Source organism: Amphimedon queenslandica, unplaced genomic scaffold (assembly GCF_000090795.2).
Source record: "Amphimedon queenslandica unplaced genomic scaffold, v1.1 AMPQUscaffold_13399, whole genome shotgun sequence".
Classification (NCBI taxonomy): Eukaryota; Metazoa; Porifera; class Demospongiae; order Haplosclerida; family Niphatidae; genus Amphimedon; species Amphimedon queenslandica.
The window spans coordinates 34,106-54,123 of NW_003546365.1; the positions used below are offsets into that span (position 1 = coordinate 34,106).

The 20,018-nt window shown below is 32.9% G+C and overlaps 5 protein-coding genes and 3 long non-coding RNA genes across 8 annotated transcripts in view; 6 read left to right on the forward strand and 2 right to left on the reverse strand.

Moving 5' to 3' along the window:
- Positions 1–232: 232 nt before the first annotated feature.
- Positions 233–1,849, forward strand: LOC109582138 (uncharacterized). The gene is made up of 8 exons (XM_019996757.1): positions 233–317; positions 360–476; positions 524–669; positions 729–758; positions 808–852; positions 899–976; positions 1,080–1,721; positions 1,765–1,849. The coding sequence occupies exons 1-8, from the start codon at positions 272–274 to the stop codon at positions 1,783–1,785; spliced, it is 1,125 nt and encodes a 374-aa protein (XP_019852316.1). The 5' UTR covers positions 233–271; the 3' UTR covers positions 1,786–1,849.
- A 1,818-nt stretch (positions 1,850–3,667) lies between these two features.
- Positions 3,668–4,916, forward strand: LOC109582139 (uncharacterized). The gene is made up of 8 exons (XM_019996758.1): positions 3,668–3,699; positions 3,786–3,868; positions 3,914–4,133; positions 4,185–4,238; positions 4,322–4,435; positions 4,485–4,705; positions 4,747–4,791; positions 4,838–4,916. The coding sequence occupies exons 2-6, from the start codon at positions 3,842–3,844 to the stop codon at positions 4,646–4,648; spliced, it is 579 nt and encodes a 192-aa protein (XP_019852317.1). The 5' UTR covers positions 3,668–3,699; positions 3,786–3,841; the 3' UTR covers positions 4,649–4,705; positions 4,747–4,791; positions 4,838–4,916.
- A 2,603-nt stretch (positions 4,917–7,519) lies between these two features.
- LOC109582142 (uncharacterized) lies at positions 7,520–7,846 on the reverse strand. Its single transcript, XR_002184940.1, has 2 exons — positions 7,768–7,846; positions 7,520–7,726 (listed from the first exon to the last, which is right to left on the reverse strand). It is a non-coding gene; the product is annotated as an uncharacterized LOC109582142 (long non-coding RNA).
- A 564-nt stretch (positions 7,847–8,410) lies between these two features.
- On the reverse strand, positions 8,411–8,704 carry LOC109582141 (uncharacterized). Its single transcript, XR_002184939.1, has 3 exons — positions 8,663–8,704; positions 8,538–8,614; positions 8,411–8,462 (listed from the first exon to the last, which is right to left on the reverse strand). It is a non-coding gene; the product is annotated as an uncharacterized LOC109582141 (long non-coding RNA).
- A 724-nt stretch (positions 8,705–9,428) lies between these two features.
- Positions 9,429–10,845, forward strand: LOC109582143 (uncharacterized). The gene is made up of 3 exons (XR_002184941.1): positions 9,429–9,503; positions 10,495–10,785; positions 10,832–10,845. It is a non-coding gene; the product is annotated as an uncharacterized LOC109582143 (long non-coding RNA).
- A 1,058-nt stretch (positions 10,846–11,903) lies between these two features.
- The window catches only part of LOC109582132 (histone-lysine N-methyltransferase SETD1B-like), a 15,543-nt gene continuing 7,428 nt past the window's right edge, over positions 11,904–20,018 (forward strand). The window contains exons 1-9 of the mRNA XM_019996749.1: positions 11,904–11,911; positions 11,959–12,044; positions 12,091–12,313; positions 12,366–12,464; positions 12,517–12,659; positions 12,782–12,838; positions 13,129–13,170; positions 13,217–13,345; positions 13,390–13,611. Of these exons, the coding sequence (XP_019852308.1) occupies positions 12,208–12,313; positions 12,366–12,464; positions 12,517–12,659; positions 12,782–12,838; positions 13,129–13,170; positions 13,217–13,345; positions 13,390–13,611 (798 nt within the window). The 5' untranslated portion in view covers positions 11,904–11,911; positions 11,959–12,044; positions 12,091–12,207. The remainder of the gene's footprint in view (positions 11,912–11,958; positions 12,045–12,090; positions 12,314–12,365; positions 12,465–12,516; positions 12,660–12,781; positions 12,839–13,128; positions 13,171–13,216; positions 13,346–13,389; positions 13,612–20,018) is intronic.
- On the forward strand, positions 14,900–17,072 carry LOC100633174 (uncharacterized). Its single transcript, XM_003386734.2, has 9 exons — positions 14,900–14,979; positions 15,030–15,392; positions 15,557–15,823; positions 15,879–15,952; positions 16,001–16,208; positions 16,371–16,661; positions 16,713–16,932; positions 16,978–17,010; positions 17,058–17,072. Exons 1-7 carry the CDS (start codon positions 14,901–14,903, stop codon positions 16,775–16,777), a joined length of 1,347 nt encoding a protein of 448 aa, XP_003386782.2. The 5' UTR covers position 14,900; the 3' UTR covers positions 16,778–16,932; positions 16,978–17,010; positions 17,058–17,072.
- Positions 17,567–18,460, forward strand: LOC109582140 (uncharacterized). The gene is made up of 7 exons (XM_019996759.1): positions 17,567–17,686; positions 17,793–17,938; positions 17,995–18,026; positions 18,079–18,112; positions 18,161–18,201; positions 18,246–18,309; positions 18,365–18,460. The coding sequence occupies exons 1-7, from the start codon at positions 17,680–17,682 to the stop codon at positions 18,422–18,424; spliced, it is 384 nt and encodes a 127-aa protein (XP_019852318.1). The 5' UTR covers positions 17,567–17,679; the 3' UTR covers positions 18,425–18,460.

Consider the following 20,018-nt stretch of genomic DNA (forward strand, 5'->3'; position numbering starts at 1 on the left):
TGTAAACTATGACATCATAGAACGTCATTGCGGTTAGCTTTGGTATGCCATTGGTTTTATAGGGAGAACCCCGTTTCTCAGGGTTCCCAAGGGTTGAGAGACCCAAGATCTGAGATCCTGAAGCGGCATTGGGCGACTAAGAACCTGTGAAAATCTCATTCTTATCCCACATTCCTATAAAAAGTTATTCCAGTTTTTCTTGGTCCAAACTCAGTTGGGACATAGTATATATTATATCTTCTTATGTTAAGGTTCTGTTAGTATTCCTTCTATGACTCCTACATCAAGTTCCCCGTCAACTCCTTCATCTGATGATGGTTTGCATTATGTATTTTATTAATTATTATTTTTTTATATAGGTGATGATAATACCATCGCCATTGTGCTCTCTGTGGTTTTTGTTTCATTTATCATCATTATTATTGTTGTGGTTGTTTTTATACTTGCTGTGTATTATTGGAGAAAGAAGACAAAAGGTTATATAATTTTTAATGTAATTATTAGTAAATTTTAATTATCGAAGGTCATTTTGAAGTACCACAAGAGCCATTACCATTGCCTTCAGTACCACAGGAATCAGGAGTTCCTAGTGAATTAGGCAAATATGTTATTATTACTGCACCTATGCCAAGTAAAAATATGGGAGACAGTATAGCAATGCAACCAATGGTAATATTTAATAAGTTCATTTTCCTGCTTTTACTCATGGCCTTTTAATCTTTTTATAGCTTAAAGGTCCTAATAGTGATAATCATGAGGTAAGAATCATGACTTAATTGTATTTTATTTCAGTATTATTGTTTATAGGCTGCTGATAATAGCACTACATGCAGAACATTTTCAGGAACTGAAGTAAGTTTTGTTACAGCATGAATTTCATTATTTCCTTTGCCATTAGACAACTGTTGTCAAAACAGAAACTAACAAAGAACAGGGAGATATTGAGACTCCAATCTCATATGATACTATTGCTGAAGTTAGTACTACTATATGCTTGGTTATAGTGAAATTATGACAACCACTCATTACAACCATTAAAATTGTAAAATGTCATATTTATTTAATCTTCAAAACAATAGGAACAAAAAGAATCCATAGACACGGAAAAAACCATAACTACTGAAGCTAATGAAGGAGGAGCTACTAAAGAGCCAATATATACAGATTTAGCACCTTCAACTGGTACCAAATTATTACCAAAAACTGAAGTAGCATCAGTTGAATATGCTGACATTGAATCAGTGAGGCCTAAATCAAAAGTACCTCCAGTCCAGTCTTATGATGATGTGGTAGTATCTGCTAGTGGTACTACTGTAATTGGAGCTACTGGAGGAGATACTAACCCACCACCAATACCTGATAAGAAAAGTAATGGAGCTACTACTACTGGACAAGAAGGTACCAATGGTGGAACTGATGCTGCACAAGATTCATCTCATGCTCATGATCATCATGATACTGTTATTGATGAAACTCAAGCAAGAACACCTTCAGATATTACGATGGTAACTGGTAAAGAAAATTTGACTATTATTGTCAAGGCTCCAGTACAATTAACTAATCCTAGCCCTGGCAGTAGTAGTAAAAACTTTTTAATACCAAGACGTTCGTCAATACCAGAAAGATCTTTTCTCTCTACTGCTGCTGTTTCAACAGATTCCAAACCACCTGCTAAGAGCGAGGATAAAGAAAGTGAAATGCCTAATGTTTTATCAACTACAGTGAGTTAAATTTGTAATTTTTTAAAGTATTATAATTTTATAGGAGAAGAACAATGAAATGTGATATGTGAAATTTTGATGAATCAATTAAAATTATTATTTCAATGAATTAATACAATGTGTGTGCATTATATTTAATGATACTACAGTGTATTAATAAAAATATATCACCTGGTCATTGTGAACAAAATTTGGCCAAAGACCCTGTATTATGGGGTCAATCCTACTTAGTAATGCTACCATGTTACTAATATAGTACAGGGTATTTTGATTTTGCAGCAACTTTTAAAATTAAAAAAAAAATCAATTATGATCAGAATGAGCTCAAACTTAAAAAAACAGCATAAGAACATGTGAGAAAAATTATAAAATTAGAGAATTCTCTCCTAGGATTTTTGACAAAATGGCCTTTAAACAGATTTTCAAGCAACTTTTAAAATTGACAGAAATCCAATTTTGATCAGAATCAGCTTGAGCTTATTAACGTAATTGTAAGGAAATTAATATGGGCGTGGTAGATTTATTGATGGGCGTTACGTCTACGTTGCAATTGCCTTGTTATGCATTCTCGATCTCGTGCATTCTTCTATACCTTTTGACCCTTCGCTTAAATTTGCTGTCTGCAAGATCATGTTATCAACTGCTGTAGTGATTGTATTAACTTTAGCTTGGACAACAAGTAAGTATAATAAATGGCCACTTCTATGTTATTCTTCTAAATCTAGTTTTATCCTGCCCACCCTCTTCCAACATCACCGCAATACAAGACATTAAGCTATGTAATGGCAGCCTACTGTCCATCAAGTTTAACGTCTCAGACTCGTGTAATGATATTTTAGGAAAAGTCCATCCTTACATATATCAGTATATAAGTACTGGTGGAACTGAAAGAAGTCCTGTGTCGTGGAAATACTCTCAATACAGTGATGTACTCTGTGGCATTACTGCTAGATTGGGCAATCCACTGATAATCAATGTCAATGACTTTAATCCTACAAACCTCCTTCAAATAAGATTAAGAGAACTTGGTAGTAGCAGGGAAACTTGTTCAAATAATTTTTATGTGGTTCTGGACTATACTGGTAAGTAATAGAATATTTAAGTGTACATGGACATTCCATTAAGGGACACGTTCACGGAAATAGATGCACACGTCACTTTAGAGGAAGTAAACATTAATTTAAATTGGGCGTGCAACAGATTATTAATCAATAGTTATAACACTTGTAGAGAGTAGAGACAGAGCAATCAGGCGTAGAACCAGGAGTAGGCACCTGAAGAATGCTTCTTTCGACCAGCATTAGCTCTTTTGCCACCCCAAGACACTGTTTTTTAGTGAAGAACATTTACAATTAGCCACTCAAGTAGCCATTTTGTCTTAATTTTCACATTATGAATAGTTATCAAAACTAAACGTCATCATTAATGATGTTATCTTGAAAAACGGGCCACTTTTTCAAGATGACATGCTTCCGTGAAACGTGTCCCTTTAAGCCTATTATTCTAATTATGCTACCGGTATATTATACGTTGTGTAGGCGGATGTTTTTGTACAAAAGCTTCATATTTATAATAACAGTAATGATAATAATAATTAAATTAAAGATATTCTAATTATCAATTGCAATACCATTCAAGAATTTTTAATTTTGCATCAAGGTTCCAGCATTATGTTATTCTTTCTCATTAGGTTTTCTAGGGCCACCAGTCAACATTAACTCCAATAGTTACAATTGCTCTTTTATTAACATCATATGGTCTGATCCTGGCTACCAGTGTGGTATTGAGCCAGTATACTATAATCTCAGTATATATGACGCTATTACTGGCAGTCTAGTGGATACTGTAGCAGTATATGATACCAGTTATCAGTTTGTGGATAATAATTTATTTATTCATCGTTATACATATGTTATAACTGGAGTTAATGAATTAGGAGAAGGAATATCTAATAATGATACATTCTCATATCAAAGAGGTACATCATGCATCGTAATTATACAAAAAATATGAACAAGGTCTGAAAAAAAAACAAAATTTGAGCAAAATTTATTATTTTTATAGTTCCCAAATTAGCAGTAGAACACATTACATTGGAGATATCAAATTATACACAAGAGATGGCTATTGTACAATATCATGCATTAGTAAGAAATATCCCATTTCGAAAAATAATTAATAGATATTTTTAGGTTACATTGGAGTGTACTGGTGAAGCTCCTGGGAATATTAGAGTTGTTTTACAGTGTAATGGAACTGGTGTTGTATATGATATCATATATCTAGTGGAATATGCTAGACAACCAATAAATATAACTGGATCAGTACCAGTACTTCAGTATCAACAGTGTAATATCAGTATTGTATTCAGTAATGAGGCTGGTAGTAGTGAACCATTTATACTAGCATTTGGTGAGTTATTTAATGTTTTATAAAGTACTGATATTTAATTTCTATGAACAGATACAACTCTTTCTTCATACATTAATTCATCAGTTCCTGTAGTACCAACTTTAAGTAAGTTACTTGTAACTGGCTTTTAACTGATTTCTTGGTTGTCCAATAATTTTATTATATTTTACGTATATTAATTTTTGTAGGTAGTACATTAATAATAACTAATATGCTGTTTGGGGTTTTAGCTAGCTTAATAACACTTATTGCTGTGACTCTACTATTATTCATGATTTATTTGAAGAGAAGGAAGATAAAAAGTTATAAAAATTTTAATTGGTGCATTGTGCATTTTAATTATTATTGAAGGCCGTGGTGATTATAAAGTATCACAAGAGCAATCAACAAACCCTTCAGTACCACAAGAAGTTTCTAATGAATTAGTCAGACATGTTTTTAGTGCTGGACCTATGCCAAGTAAAGATATGAAGGACAATAATATAGCATTGCAACCAATGGTAATAATTTGTTGAGTTCTTTTTCTTATTTGTCTTTTAATCTTTTTATAGCCTAATAATTATGATCATGAGGTAAGAGTCATGACTTTTATTTTTATTTTAGTATTATTTAGGCTGCTGATAATAGCACTACATGCAGAACATTTTCAGAAACTGAAGTAGGTTTTGTTACAGCATGAATGTTATTATTTCCATTGTCATTAGACAACTTATATCAAAACGGAAACTAACAAAGAACAGGAAGATAATGAAACTCCAGTGTCATATGATATTATTGCTGAAGTTAGTACTACTATATGCATAAAATCACTGATTACAACCATTAAAATTGTAATATGTCAGTTTATTTAATCTTAAAAACAACAGGAACAAAAAGAATTTATGGACATGGAAGGATCCACAACTACTGGAACTATAGGAGGAACTGCTAAAGAGCCAAAATATTTAGATTTAGGAGTAGCACCTTCAACTAGTACTATATCTTTACAAAAAACTAAAGTAGCATCAGTCAATTGTGCTGACATTGAATCAGTGTGTCCTAAATCAAAAGTATCATATGATGATGTAAGACTACATGATGTGGTAGTATCTGCTAGTGGTACTACTGTAATTGGAGCTACTGGAGTAGATCCACCAGCAATACCTGATAAGAAAAATAATGGAGCTACTACTGAACAAGTAACCAATGGTGAAACTGATGCTGCACAAGATTCATCTCATGATCATGATCATCATGATACTGTTATTGATGAAGCACAAGCAAGAACACCTTCAGATATTACGATGGTAATTGGTATAGAAGATTTGACTATTATTGTCAAGGGTTCAGTGCAACAAACTAATCCTAGCACTGGCAGCAGTAGTAAAAACTTTTTGATACCAAGACGCTCGTCAATACCAGAAAGATCTTTGCTCTTTACTGCTGCTGTTCCAAAAGATTCCAAACCACCTGCTAAGAACGAGGATAAAGAAAGTGAAGCTGATGTGTCACCAACTACAATGTACTACTATTAAGTTATTTGTAATTCTTTAATAAATAATTATTTATGTATTATCATTTTTAGTGCTCTGAAGGAGAACAATGAATTGTGATGTGTGAGAGAAATTTTATTATTTGATAGTAACTGAAAGTTATTGTTATTCTATCAATTAATGCACATTCTATATGCACACATAGATATACATAGATATTGCAAAAAGTGTTGATATTGTTTTTAACTCTATTAAAAATATCCATACAACTATCATAGACAAAAATGTGATGTCATAGTTCATCTAATTAAAACAGCAACAATCCTCAAATACAGAAATACTACAAATACTACTGGAGGAGAAGCTACAATTGATTTACTACCACAAACTGAAACCATCAGTTGAACATGTTGACACTGTTGATAAAAATAATTATATCAATTTCAACTCAATCACAGTTTTATGAGGAGCAAATACAAGTTATCCCCTACCAGTATCTAAAGAAAGTAAAGAAGCTGCTACTACGTCACATTAAGAAGTCAATAGTGAAATGGAGAGCATTCTTGGTAAAAACTGATGCTTCAAGAATTTTATCACATCATTATTGTAACTGACATGGATAAAAAGAGAAAGTATTGAGCTGAAACTATAGTAAGCTTTCATGCAAACTAATGATGATCATAAGCAATTTCAACCATTTGAAATTCATTGCAAAATATTCCTCCAATCCTGTTTTCAACTCTTGATCAAGAATCCTCTGTCAATTAATATGATATTAGTACTGACGCTACCAAAATATATATTATGTTGGTCTTGTGGGACCCAGATGCTCATCACTATACCTGAAAGATTTAGGTACTCTATTGTGGTATCATAATGCTGTTATTGTTGTGTCCAATAATTTATTACTATTGTATTGTTAAACTGCAATTGTTGAGTTAAAAATTTAGGGGCCAGCTTAAGTTTAGACACAATGGCTAAGAACTGAGAGTATGAATTCTCTGAGTTACCAGTATGTCACTGTATGGTGTTTATTATTTTACATATGGAACTGAAGCGTAAATTTACTTGTCATTTCATCCAACCTGCATCTAGTTAAGTACATTTTCTGATACTAAAGTTTGAGGCTTTGAGCTGAATGTGGTTCTGAGTTCTAATTTTAAAGATACTGAAAAAGCATGGTTTTATTACTTTTGTGATGCTCTAATTATAAAAGCTTGAACCAAGTCAGATAGATTTTTTGAGTTATGATTGTCTGACAAAAGTACTATATGGCATTTCAAAAAATTAATTCTGAAAGTATATGTCACACAAATGAATAACTAGACAAGCTATAATCTGATACCCCAGTATACACACAACTCTAATTCAAGTCACTAAAAAGTGTTTTTAAATGATTAGATTACAAATTATTTACATGTTAACTGCTCCTCCTTACTTCTTCATAAGTAGGATTATTAGTATTATTAGTAGTATTATTAGTAGTAGTATTCATTAAACTGTGAAACTGATATGCTTCATTAGGTGAAGTAGGTACCTCTTGTTGTTGTATTGAGGCAGACCCTGTAATTAATAATCAATGATAAACAGTTATTGGTATGTTAATACTTACTGTTTAGCTTTCTTTTGTATAAAATGAAAGCTGTTGTCAGATATATTATCAATAATAATATAATAACGACACCTAATGATGTAGCTGTGATAACTATAATAACACATGGTGATCTATTATGCCTATATATATATATATATATATACTAACCAGTACTGACATTAAGAGTTGTTGCAACAGGTGTGGTGGTAGAAAATGTGTGTACAGTAGTAGTGGTAGTAGGAGGAGGATAAGTATCTGTTCATGTAAATACTTCAATATAAACACATAGGTACACACTTACCAAATGCTAGTATAAATGGTTCACTACTACCAACACTATTACTAAATACAATACTGATATTACATTGCTGGTTTAGTAGTACTGATACTGATCCTGTTATATTCATTGGTTGTTTAGTATATTCAATGATAAAAGAGCTACTATATAGCTCTATACTACTAGTGTCATTACAATGTACAGCAACTGCAACACTATTGGGGGCTTCACCAGTACACTCTAGTATTACCTAATAAGGAGAACTAATTATTACACTATAATAGCCCTTACTGGTATATTGAACCGTATAATACTAAATGTATTTTGTGTAAAAGTTTGTTCTATAGAAACAGTAATCTTACTGACTGATTTAGGAACTGTAAAGAAATGAAAATTAGATTTAATTATTGTTTATTGTACCTCTTTGATATGAGAATGTATCATCATTAGATATTCCTTCTCCTAATTCATTAACTCCAGTTATAACATATGTATAACGATGAATAAATAAATTATTATCCACAAACTGATAACTGGTACCATCTACTGCTACAGTAGTCACTAGACTACCAGTAATAGCATCATATATTCTTAGTATGTAATACAGTATAGATACTCTATCATCAACTGTAGGAGCAGTCCATGTTACATCAATAGTAGAACAGTTGTCAATTGAAGAATCAATGTTAGTAACTGGTCCAAGAAAACCTAATGTATAAAGTATAGAAATGAACATTTTGAGTAGTGAAATATTATTATTTACCAAATCCAAAAGAAGGTGTGGGTGGAAATTCTCCTCCATTATTACTCAGTGATACATTAACAATAAATGTATTTAAATTATTAGGTACAGTTATTACTCCAGTAATCATCAGTTGATCATTAACTTGTGTTGGTATACTGGTACTATTTTGTATCACATTAATAATATTTAGTATATTTACTGTTGTATTGTTAGGATATTCACCAAAGCATAACTCACTGACCTAGAGGGTATACACATCATAGAGTTTATTGTTTGAGAAGGAGTTTATAGACTGTAAAAGTATGTGTTTACTCACATTAATACTGATATTCAATGATATTAGTTGTTCATCAATTACTGGTACCACTGATACAGGAGGAGTAATGAGAGGAACTGAAAGATACACTGTGAACATATACATGAAGCCATAGTAGGACTAACCTGTTTCATAATAAAAACTGATATTATTAGATGAACCTATTCCAGCACCATTAATAGGAGAAACTGATACATTATTTAATATACAAGGATCAGGATTAGTAGCTAATAATATAATACTCTTGTTAGTAGTAGTAATGCTCACTAATCCATTGACTATATAGTATCCAGTGATAGGTACATTATCCAGTGTATAAGGAGCTGTCCATGTTAATAATACACTGGATCCATTAATAAAGGTATAATCCAGATCAACAACACTATCCAATAGACCTAAAGAAGTGACTAATGACACAATTAAACTGATACATTACTATACCTTGTATTGTTAGTGTAGCATTGATACTTCTAATGTCACCAGGAATTGCAACACAATATATGATACTATTATTATTTATTTCTCTTGCATGAACTGATAGTTGTCTTCTTCTTATAGTTCCATTAATAGTTACTTGACCTGATTCAGTAAATCCTCTGTTTATATTGGTATCTTCAGATGCTGGTGTTTCTCCAACATAAAAGAATAGTAACGAAACTCCAGTTGCTTCACAAGTAAAGGTCACAGTTGAATTGAGACTTGTATTCACTGATACTGGCTGAGTTATATATTCAGCTTGACATAATCTTATTAGGAATCCAAAAATAAGGGTAAAGAGCATCTCAAGTAAGCAACAACACAAACTATTCATTCTTAGGGCGTGGTAAGACCATTACGAATGACAAGGGGCGCCGCGCCCAAATAGTCGCACAAAAGAGATGTTCGAGGTGTTGCTGCGGTCATGTTCCTCTTTTCTGTGTTTTTTGTTCTATCTTGTCATTCTTTATTCATTCTGTACCAAGGCAGGTATGCTATAATCTCGTAAAACCACCGAACATATTGCTTTAACCCTACATTAGAGAGTAGACGCTGAGGTTAGTGCCAATGTGCTGGCATTATGCTTTAGCTGCCTGCTGCCTGGTCTGCTTTAGCTAAGCATACTGGCTTAACAAGCATTTTGCTTGTTATTTATGTTGCAATTTATTTAGAAATTTTTATGGTGGGTGTGTTTAGCATTATGGGACTTGAGGGTAACGAAACTCGAAAAATCATATATTAGCATAGTCATAAAAAGTACTACATAGCAAAGAAGCTATTCATTTTGTTTCTCGAGCTCAGAATAAAGCAGAGAAGTGGCCTTGTCATTACTGTAGATCGAACCTTATTTTAAATTTTCATATACCCTTTTATTCTAATAATCCTTTTAATTTTATGTGATATTGACAACTAGCATTTCCTGCTGGGAACAGCGGTTTCCAATCCCTCAAAAATTAACTTATCTCAACCCCTCCACACACATGCATGGTAGGTAAACGCCATAAAAATGGGCATGGCCAATATCATAGCTCATTTCACACGCCCTTATTTGGGCTACAGAGGTACGCAAATAGAATTTTAGCCGTAAATTGAAGATTTAAACAATTTAAAACAAATATTAACTTACAATAACCTATCAGAACCTTGAAGCCGCCATTATAACTTTGCAGTAGATTTTTCATAAAGCTAAATACATTTTTAAAAGAGAAAAGAGCAACTTCATACTCCAGACATTGGCAGTCGCCATCTTGAAAATCATAACAGAGACTGCAAAAAGTTTTTATACACAAATCATGCGCTCACGTGATCCCGTTGCCAATCCCGGTTACGTTAGTCTATTATATCCCTGATACGCCCAAACATGGGGTTGCATAACATTGCAAGGTTTTTCTTGCTTTTATGTATTTACATACTTTCTTCATTAAAAATAAGGTCTCGTGTGAGCCGCTGGGCAATTTGACTCTAATTCTTTTATTTGTAGAATATATAACCCAACCAATGTCAGTGAATACAAGTCTTAACTCAACTGTGACCTTTACTTGTGAAGCAACTGGAGTTTCATTGATATCCTTTTATGTTGGGCAAATGCCAGCAGCTGAAGATGTCAATATAGATCATGGATTTGATGAAAGAGGTCAAGTAACTATTAATGGAACTATAAGAAGAAGACAACTATCAGTTCATGCAAGAGAAATTAATAATAATAGCATCATATACTGCTTTGCTTCTCCTGGTGACATTAGAAGTGACAATGCTACACTAACAATACAAGGTATAGTAATGTATCAGTTTAATTGTGTCATTAGTCACTTCTTTAGGTCTATTGGATAGTGTTGTTGATCTGAGTTATACCTTTATTAATGGATCCAGTGTATTATTAACATGGACAGCTCCTTATACACTGGATAATGTACCTATCACTGGATACTATATAGTCAATGGATTAGTGAACATTACTACTACTAACAAGAGTATTATATTATCAGCTACTAATCCTGATCCTTGTATATTAAATAATGTATCAGTTTCTCCTATTAATGATGTTGGAATAGGTTCATCTAAAGATATCAGTTTTTATTATGAAACAGGTTAGCATTACTATGGCTTCATGTATATGTTCACAGTGTATCTTTCAGTTCCTCTCATTATTCCTAATGTATCAGTGGTACCAGTAATTGATGGACAACTAATATCATTGGATATCAGTATTGATGTAAGTATATTCACCATAAGCCCATCACACAATGAGTAAACTAACAGGAAATGCATACATAGCAAATGATTATTGTTAACATAACTTCAGTTCACCTTATTCCCACACACACACTCACTCATAGGTCAGTGAGCAATGTGAAGGAGAGTATCCTAATAATATAACAGTTAATATACTGAATACTGATAATGCAGTAATAAACAATACCAGTATACCAACACAAGTTAATGATCAACTGATGATTACTGGAGTAATAACTGTACCTAATAATTTAAATACATTTATTGTTAATGTATCACTGAGTAATAATGGAGGAGAATATCTACCTACACCTTCTTATGGATTTGGTAATATACTGTACCAATGTACAGTATATTTTTACTTCCATCATTGTTAGGTAAAGTTGGACCAGTTACTAACATTGACTCTTCAATTGACAACTGTTCTACTATTGATATAACATGGACTGCTCCTACAGATGATAATAGAATATTTATACTGCATTACATACTAAGAATATATGATGCTATTACTGGTAGTCTAGTGAATACTGTAGTAGTAGATAGTACCACTTATCAGTTTGTGGATAATAATTTATTTATTCATCGTTATACATATGTTATAACTGGGGTTAATGAATTAGGAGAAGGAACACCTAATAATGATATATTCTCATATCAAAGAGGTACAATAAACAATAATTACTGAATAAATGATTTTATGTTTATTTAGTACCAAGAACAGTGACGGAAGCTGCTTCAGATATACTTGAGATAACATTTAATGAGACTAGTACTAATGCTTCCTTTAATATACCAGTAATGTCATCTTATTTACATAGTATACTTATGATTTTGATAACAGGTTACATTGGAGTGTACTGGTGAAGCTCCTGAGAATGTTACAGTTACTATACACTGCAATGGAACTGGTGTTGTTGTATATGATGATACTACAGAAGTGGAGAAAGCTAATCAACCAATGAATATAACAGGATCAGTACCAGTACTACTAAACCAACAGTGTAACATCAGTATTATATTTAGTAATGAGGCTGGTAGTAGTGAACCATTTATACTAGCATTTAGTAAATAGCTGTTCAGTAATGCATATACATGTATTTATGTGTTGTTTTCTAGACACTACTCACACTATTCCTACAATCAACCCTACATCATCACCTACTGGTGCTGAAGAAACAACTACTTTATCTCCTGATCCAATATTATTCACACCAGGTTTACCATTACACATAAACTGCACTAACTTATTCATTTATTGTATTCATAGAAATTATTGGAGCTATTGTTGGCATTGCTGTGCTGCTGATAATACTGATAATAGTGATAGTGGTGGTGGTTAAATGTTATAAGAAGGCTAATGATGATGATGTAAAAAAGAAAAATCAGGAAATATATTCTGATGAAAATAATGTAAGTAATAATTACACACTCATTGTTTAGCTAAATATATTCTATGAGCTGTTTGATTAAGAATTCAATTTGAAATCAGTTAGCTACACATTATGTTAAAATAATTATACTTATACATGTAGGGAATTGCACTTGAGACTGTTAACATCAACAAAAATGAATCAGAAGTAAATACTGAGGTACGTATAAACTCATTTGTCTTTAATTTGTTAAATAATTAATATAAACATGTCTGATACAGTAATATTTTGTTGATTATGTATAAAGGTATATGTTAGATCTCATTACTAAGATTCATAGTTGAAATATAACATGCTCATATGGGTTAATTAATACACCCTCCACCTCGGATACTTTGATTTAATATCACCCCCAGGCTTTGGCCCTCAGGTGATATCAATTCAAAGTATCCGAGGTGGAGAGTTAGCCCATATATCATTGTAATATATAATACACATTTAATATATAGCATATTGAAACTAATATTGGCAACTCACTTCAAATAACTCAAGTAAGTTTTGTCACAGTATGTGTTTCATTATTTCATTTGTCATTAGACAACTGTTGTTGAACTTCATGCTAAAGATGATGATACTTCAATGCCATATGATACTGCTCCTGTTGAAGCTAGTGCTGATACACCTGAAGGTAGTGAAATGATAGCAACACAAGTGAATAAAAATAAGGTGACCCATAAAGTTGTGAAATTTAATGATTTATTTTATTTTAGAAACAACCAAGACCATCCACAAACAAAAAAGAAACTACTACTACTGAAGCTATTGGAGGAGGAGCTACTAAAGAGCCGATATATTCAGAATTAGGAGCAGCACCTGCAGCTGGTACTAGATCTTTTGCAAAAACTGAAGCATCATCAGTTGAATATGCTGATATTGATAAAATTGTACCAAAATCTAAAGCCACTACTCAACCACAGTCTTATGATGATGTGGTAGTATCTGCTAGTGGTACTACTGTAATTGGAGCTACTGGAGGGGATCCACCACCAATACCTGATAAGAAAAGTAAAGGAGCTACTACTACTGGACAAGAAGGTACCAATGGGGAAAATGATGCTGCAAGGAATTTACCACATCATGTTACTGATGGTAAATGATTACAAATTATTTAATATAATTTATTCCATCTTTGTAGATTCACATTTTCCCTCTCCTCCTCCTCCCCATCCTCCTCCTCCTCCAGGGAGTGGGGAAGGAGGAGTCCAACCTGGTTCTGCTGCTGCAGATCAAGCCACTGGAACTGGTTTAGTATCCTACTTGTAGTGACACAAACTTATTATTGGAATTTCAATATAATTTTTTAAGCATAATTTTTAGATATTAATATTGAATACTGACGTGTTAATGCACATCTATATGAACATTTTCCCACACACAACAATAGTAGTGCATGCGGGCAGAGTACCGTATAGTGGGTATATTCTTTCAGAGTTTAATTTCGCTCTCATTCCTTGTAGAACAAATATTTTCCAAACAAAAAAGGCATTTCCTCAATGCCACGTGTATAAAATGGCTGCTCAGAATGGAAATAAAACAAACGAAAGTTTCTAATCTTGCTTAGAACGAACATTTTTCCAGACAAAATATACCTGCTATACGGTAAGAGTTATATTTGACAATGTATAACACATTGAATACTAGTTTAATACACATATGTACAAGTACAGTATGTAGCTATATCATTGTGCTTTGTAATAACAAAGCTATGAATATTTTATAGCAAAAGCTGCAACCCATGATGGACTTCACAAAAATGACAGTATAAAACTGATACTGTCAATCTTATCATTCCAAGCCTTATTACTAAATAGAATACTGATATTACATCCAATTTTTGAATGGGATCATACCAATGATCCCTACATTATATTTAATTTTTGATATACTTCACTTAGTATGCATAAAATCCATCACAGCCACATAGGTGTATGTAAATATAGTGAAGAGAAATATTTTGTATTTTTAGTTTCTTTTAGGGTCTTGAGAAAGGTCAATGTCCTTTTGCACTGTCCTTTTGTCCTCAGTTGACAAAGCAGCTTGAATCAGTTGCTTGCTTGTACATGTATTATAATTATGAAACTTCTTTATAGTGCACTGAAGGAGAAGAATAGTTTTTAGGAATGATAAAATTATCCATGAATTCATTCTATATATGCACCACACACAACTATGTCATCATTATTTTTATAAGAGTCAGCCCCGCCCACAACAGCACACATCGATGCATCTCAGAGGGATGGAGGACAATCACAAAATCTTGTTCATTGCTACTCTGACTGCTATTTTATTTTCTGGGCAGAGTGAGTTATTCAGAACCATAGACCTAGATCTAATTTCATTCTTGCTTCAGGCCAAGACTATTGTGAGCAGTCTGAACGCGTAGAAGACATTCCTGACTTGGAGAGTTGCATCGGTGTCGGGACGTTCATCTCAGTCATTTACAGGCCACCTTCAGGAGCATCTAATTGTGGCTCTATCGATGATGATTATCACATCTTAATATATCATCATGACTTTGACAGGTCAATTGCTATCGAAAAGCATCCTCCTCCAGAAAGATATAATGATACTGCATGTCTTGTTCACCTTACCCTGAGCCCTGATATCTTTGTGAAAGAAAATAATGATACTCTTTTGCAAGTGTGGATGAAGCTGGTCACAATGTCAGCAGATACTTATTGTTCCAACAATTTTACTTTACTAGTAGACACTGGTAGGTCATTGTATTACAAAGAGATTATTCTATTTACCACATATATAATTACATTACATTAATGTATGTACTAGCCAATAACCATTACTCTAAGTTTACTACTATCTTATTTAGTGCATAATATTGCACTCAATTTACTATTGCATTTACATGTATATCCACAGATCCCCCAGATCCAGTTAACCCCCAGATACATGTTGGTTGCAACAGTGTTGATGTTGAGTGGCCTCCCCCTTTCTCTCCTCCTGGTTGTCCTGTCCGGCAATATGACATTGAACTCAATGATGAATATTTTAACATAACAAATACGTCATTATTGCATCATTCATGGCCTGACCTTTCACCTAATATGCTCAATACACTCAATATTAGTGCTGTGAATGACATTGGACCCAGTATCCAATCTAATAATACATTTATAACTGCTCTGAGTAAGTGATGTAATGGTTGTTGTTACTATTATAAACTGTCTGTTACTATATTTAGATCCTCAAGTTATGTTTTTGGATTATGATGTACTCTTAAATGATAGTAATGCCTTGTTTACTATAAAAGCTAAGGTATTTCCTTTTACATGTACCTGTAATTAATTCTTTCACATTGCATAGGTGAATAATAACTGTATATACTCTGTACCTACTCATTTCTACTACAATGCATCATGTGATGCTAATACTACTGTCAATGAAACATGGGATGTTTCAAATGAACAAACTTCTTATCAGCTGCCAGTTCCTATTGATCGTCTTAATTGTACTGCATGTCTCATCTGGTCTAACCTCAACTCATCACTTACTCGCTGCAATATAACATTTAGTAAGTATGATATTCAAGTGTACAGTATAGTGCAATATTCATATACACAGCATGATTTGTTGTGATTATTCATCATTACCTGACCCACACAAAGTTATAATTGTTTGAATTTTGACTTATACAATTCATTAGCATAATTTATTAGTATGTGTTTTTTTATAGATACAACACAGCTGCTTTTCATCAACTTGCAACCGATCAATAATGGTTTGAATTTCACATGCCATTACAGGCCTAATTCTTCACTTTGGGATTGTGGCGTTTCAGTAAACAATTCCTTAAATGATACTAGAAGTGCATTAACATTTAATGAAACTATTGGCACTATTACTAATCTTTGTCCTGGCAAGTATGATGTAGCTATGTTTTATGTAAAGGATGGAATGGATTATGTGATAGAGTATGTCACAGTGAATATTAGTGGCACCTCCTGTGGTACCCCTACTCCAAGTGGTGAGTTTATAATAAGCACTTTACTGACTGATTTAGTAATTTTTAATGTAGGAACTGATGATGACAATAATAAAAATAATTTACTAAAAAGTGATTCTTATTTTAATTTATTTTAAAATCCTTTTTGTAGTTTTGCTTCCATCACTGATTATAGGAGTAGCTGCTATATTAACGATAATAATAATAGCAATAGTGTGTGTAGTACTTTACAAACGTAGGACTAAAACTGGTACTTATCAAATGAGTAAAGGCGAGACTGGTGACAAAGAAGGTATGTCAAATTATATCAAAATTTTGTTGATCATTATTTTTATAGAAGCTAAATCACAAACAATCGGAGAATTAGAAAGTAATCATATTCTGATTAATTGTATTGTATTGCACACCATTCTTCAGGAGGTGACCCCAGCCATCAATCATCATTAGGCAAGTATTAGTAATAATATATGCATGACTTATTTTATTCATTATTTAGAAATGAAACACAATGACAAAGGAAAAGGCCAAGAACACTCTGATCCCCTTACTGCTATACCCCAGCAGAAAGTACTACAGGAAAAGCTGAAGGCATCGGTGGACCTCCAGCTAAAGGAGACACCCCACTTAGCAAAGGGGCATGGCAAAACTACCCAGAATTCTGAAACTTCTTTTATCAATAAGGATTCACTTGCTAATTCAAAGGATGAAAAAGGTATTTATATTAAAACGTGATCATTATGCATGTACTAGTGTTATATGGGAAGAGGTAACGCTTTATTTCAAATTATTTAGAAAAGGAAACTACACAAGAACCTTCTACTAGTGTTGAAGATAAAGAAGGTATTTATAATAAACATGAACATTATTATAAATAAATTTTAGCGAGTATGAATGAAGGACAAAGTGATGTTTCAAGAGAAGTCACTGTCAATTGTAATGAATTAAACTAGTAACTGCTTTACTTCATCATTAAGTAGATATTGAACATAAAAGTGATGGCGGCAATGAAGCAAAAGAAGCAGGTTCTACAAGTAGTTCTATGGAAGGTAAGGTCATTCATTATAATACATTTTAATACTCATTTATCAATCAATCCATATGAAAAAAAGTTGTCACAATCAGCATAATTTTTTTTACTTTTTTTGTATTTAGGATCCAATTATGTTGATTCAAGTCAGAAAGGCAGAGTGGTGAACAAAGATATTGGTGGTGATAATGTTGATGATGAAGCTGTGGACATGTATGTAACTGAAGGACACCAGGCAACTAATAAACAAGAAACTGCTGATATGGATGGGGTTTGTTATTACACCTTATGTTATTTTATTATTCTTTATACAAACACACATGACAGTTTGTACCTAGCAAGTCTACAGATAAGAAAAGGTATATTTTATGATTATTGCAAATTTGCAATAAACATTGTATTCTTTTACAGTATAAAACGATCAAAGTCATCTGATTCATTAAAGGTACTTCATTTGTTACAAATTTATTTTCATTATTGTCTATCCACTTAGTCCGCTACTGCAAAAGCATTCAGAAGATTATCTTCAAAAATGTACATATTATACTTGATGTGTATTATTGTGTGTATTTTAATAGAGAACTAGAAACAGAAGAAACGAAAAAACTTTTGTCAACTATTACAGATTCTGATGCTGCACATGTGAGTTGATGTAGCCTATATGTATGTGTATTAAATTGTTGATATTATAATGTAGCAAGATCTAGAGGTTCCGGCAAGTAATGATGATACTAGAAGTCAATTTGTACCAAAATAAAATTATTTATTCAAAAAATAATTTCTATCTATATTATACAGTATTTTTTGTATAATAACGACAATTAATTAATTTTTAATTAATTATTACACACATTGTTTTTAGTCAATCTGAAACTATCACAAGTTAGAAGCTCCTAGACTTGCTGGTCCTATGTGTATTTCTCCATAAGCAACATTATCCTTAGTTGGTATACGGGATAGCTGATGTGCTTCATTAGGTGTAGTAGTTAATGGTACCTTTCCCTGCTCTAATGAGGCAGACCCTTTAATAGCCAATTAATGACAAACATTGGTATACTTACTCTTGTATCTACAGGCACAACTAACTGCTATTATGAGACATATTATGAGACTTATAATAACAACAACACTCAGTGATGATATTACTGCAATAGCTATGATAACACATGTATACATAATATATGTCTTAAATATTTGTAATACTAACCAGTACTGGTATTAGAATGTGTTGAAACAGGTGTGGTAGTAGGGGAAGTTTCTGTAGTACATGCACATGTAGTGGTGACATTAGGAGGATATGCATCTGTTAATTTAATAATATTTGTAATATGTAAATTGTAAACACATGCTAAACTAACCAAATTCTAATGAAAATCCTTCACTACTACCAACACTATTACTAAATACAATATTGATGGTACACTCTTGATACTGAGGGACTGGCAATAAGTCTGTAAAGTCATTTTTAGGTTCTATTAAGAAAGTTATACTGCTATTAGTCCTGTTACATGTTACAGTAACTGTAACATGTTCAGGAGCTTCACCAGTACACTCCAGTATAACCTATAGATTAATAATAATAATAATAATGAAAGTATTAACAATTTACTGGAATATTGAGTTCAGCAATAACCATATTTTGTGTATAAGATAGTACGTCAAGTGATGTGTTTGCTTTAGTTGACCTGGGAACTACAGCAGTGTAATATACACACCATGAATTATAATTATATGTACCATAGTTACTGTAAGATCAAAGGGACCGCCAGGTGGTACATAGGCCATGTACACCTAACCGCTGCCAGTTAACGATATTCACTGCAAGATAATAAGATTCATTGGAGTATGTACATCTGTAATGAGATTCATTGGGTGAGTTTATCTGCAATAAGATGCACGAGCGATCTGCGCATGCTCAGTATCTAGCACGTGGCTGAAAATGGCAGCATAGTAGTAGGTTAGACCCAGCCGTTCGCCACTGTATTGACGAAAATAAAGCTCGTGCAGAGATAAATGCTACAGAGAAGTTCCAAGAAGGCCTTTATTGTTCTGTCAAGAAGTAAAAGAGAGGGATAGAGTTTGATCTCTCAGCAAACGAGCAAAACGCGCATCCGTCCATGGTAGATCCCATAGATCTTACAGTAAATATAGCACATATTATATGAACCATGGTTCCTCGGTGAGTATCAGTAATGTAAGACCTTCGCCCCTCGATGTCTGCCCTCGGCTTCGCCTCGGGTAGACATCTCGGGGCTCAGGTCTTACATTACTGATACACACCTCGAAACCATGGTTTATATAGTACATGTACCTCTTTGATATGAGAATTATCATTATTAGATATTCCTTCT

Coding starts and splice junctions, on each gene's coding strand:
- LOC109582138 (XM_019996757.1), top strand. CDS start 272: ATGACTCCTACATCAAGTTCCCCGTCAACTCCTTCATCTGATGATG. Junction 318..359: donor AACTCCTTCATCTGATGATG/GTTTGCATTATG, acceptor TTTTTTATATAG/GTGATGATAATACCATCGCC. Junction 853..898: donor GAACATTTTCAGGAACTGAA/GTAAGTTTTGTT, acceptor CTTTGCCATTAG/ACAACTGTTGTCAAAACAGA.
- LOC109582139 (XM_019996758.1), top strand. CDS start 3,842: ATGGCTATTGTACAATATCATGCATTA. Junction 4,134..4,184: donor ACCATTTATACTAGCATTTG/GTGAGTTATTTA, acceptor TTCTATGAACAG/ATACAACTCTTTCTTCATAC. Junction 4,436..4,484: donor GAAGAGAAGGAAGATAAAAA/GTTATAAAAATT, acceptor TTATTATTGAAG/GCCGTGGTGATTATAAAGTA.
- LOC100633174 (XM_003386734.2), top strand. CDS start 14,901: ATGCATCTCAGAGGGATGGAGGACAATCACAAAATCTTGTTCATTGCT. Junction 14,980..15,029: donor TATTTTATTTTCTGGGCAGA/GTGAGTTATTCA, acceptor TTCTTGCTTCAG/GCCAAGACTATTGTGAGCAG. Junction 16,209..16,370: donor TCGCTGCAATATAACATTTA/GTAAGTATGATA, acceptor GTTTTTTTATAG/ATACAACACAGCTGCTTTTC.
- LOC109582140 (XM_019996759.1), top strand. Junction 18,027..18,078: donor AAGTCTACAGATAAGAAAAG/GTATATTTTATG, acceptor ATTCTTTTACAG/TATAAAACGATCAAAGTCAT. Junction 18,202..18,245: donor AGAAGATTATCTTCAAAAAT/GTACATATTATA, acceptor GTATTTTAATAG/AGAACTAGAAACAGAAGAAA.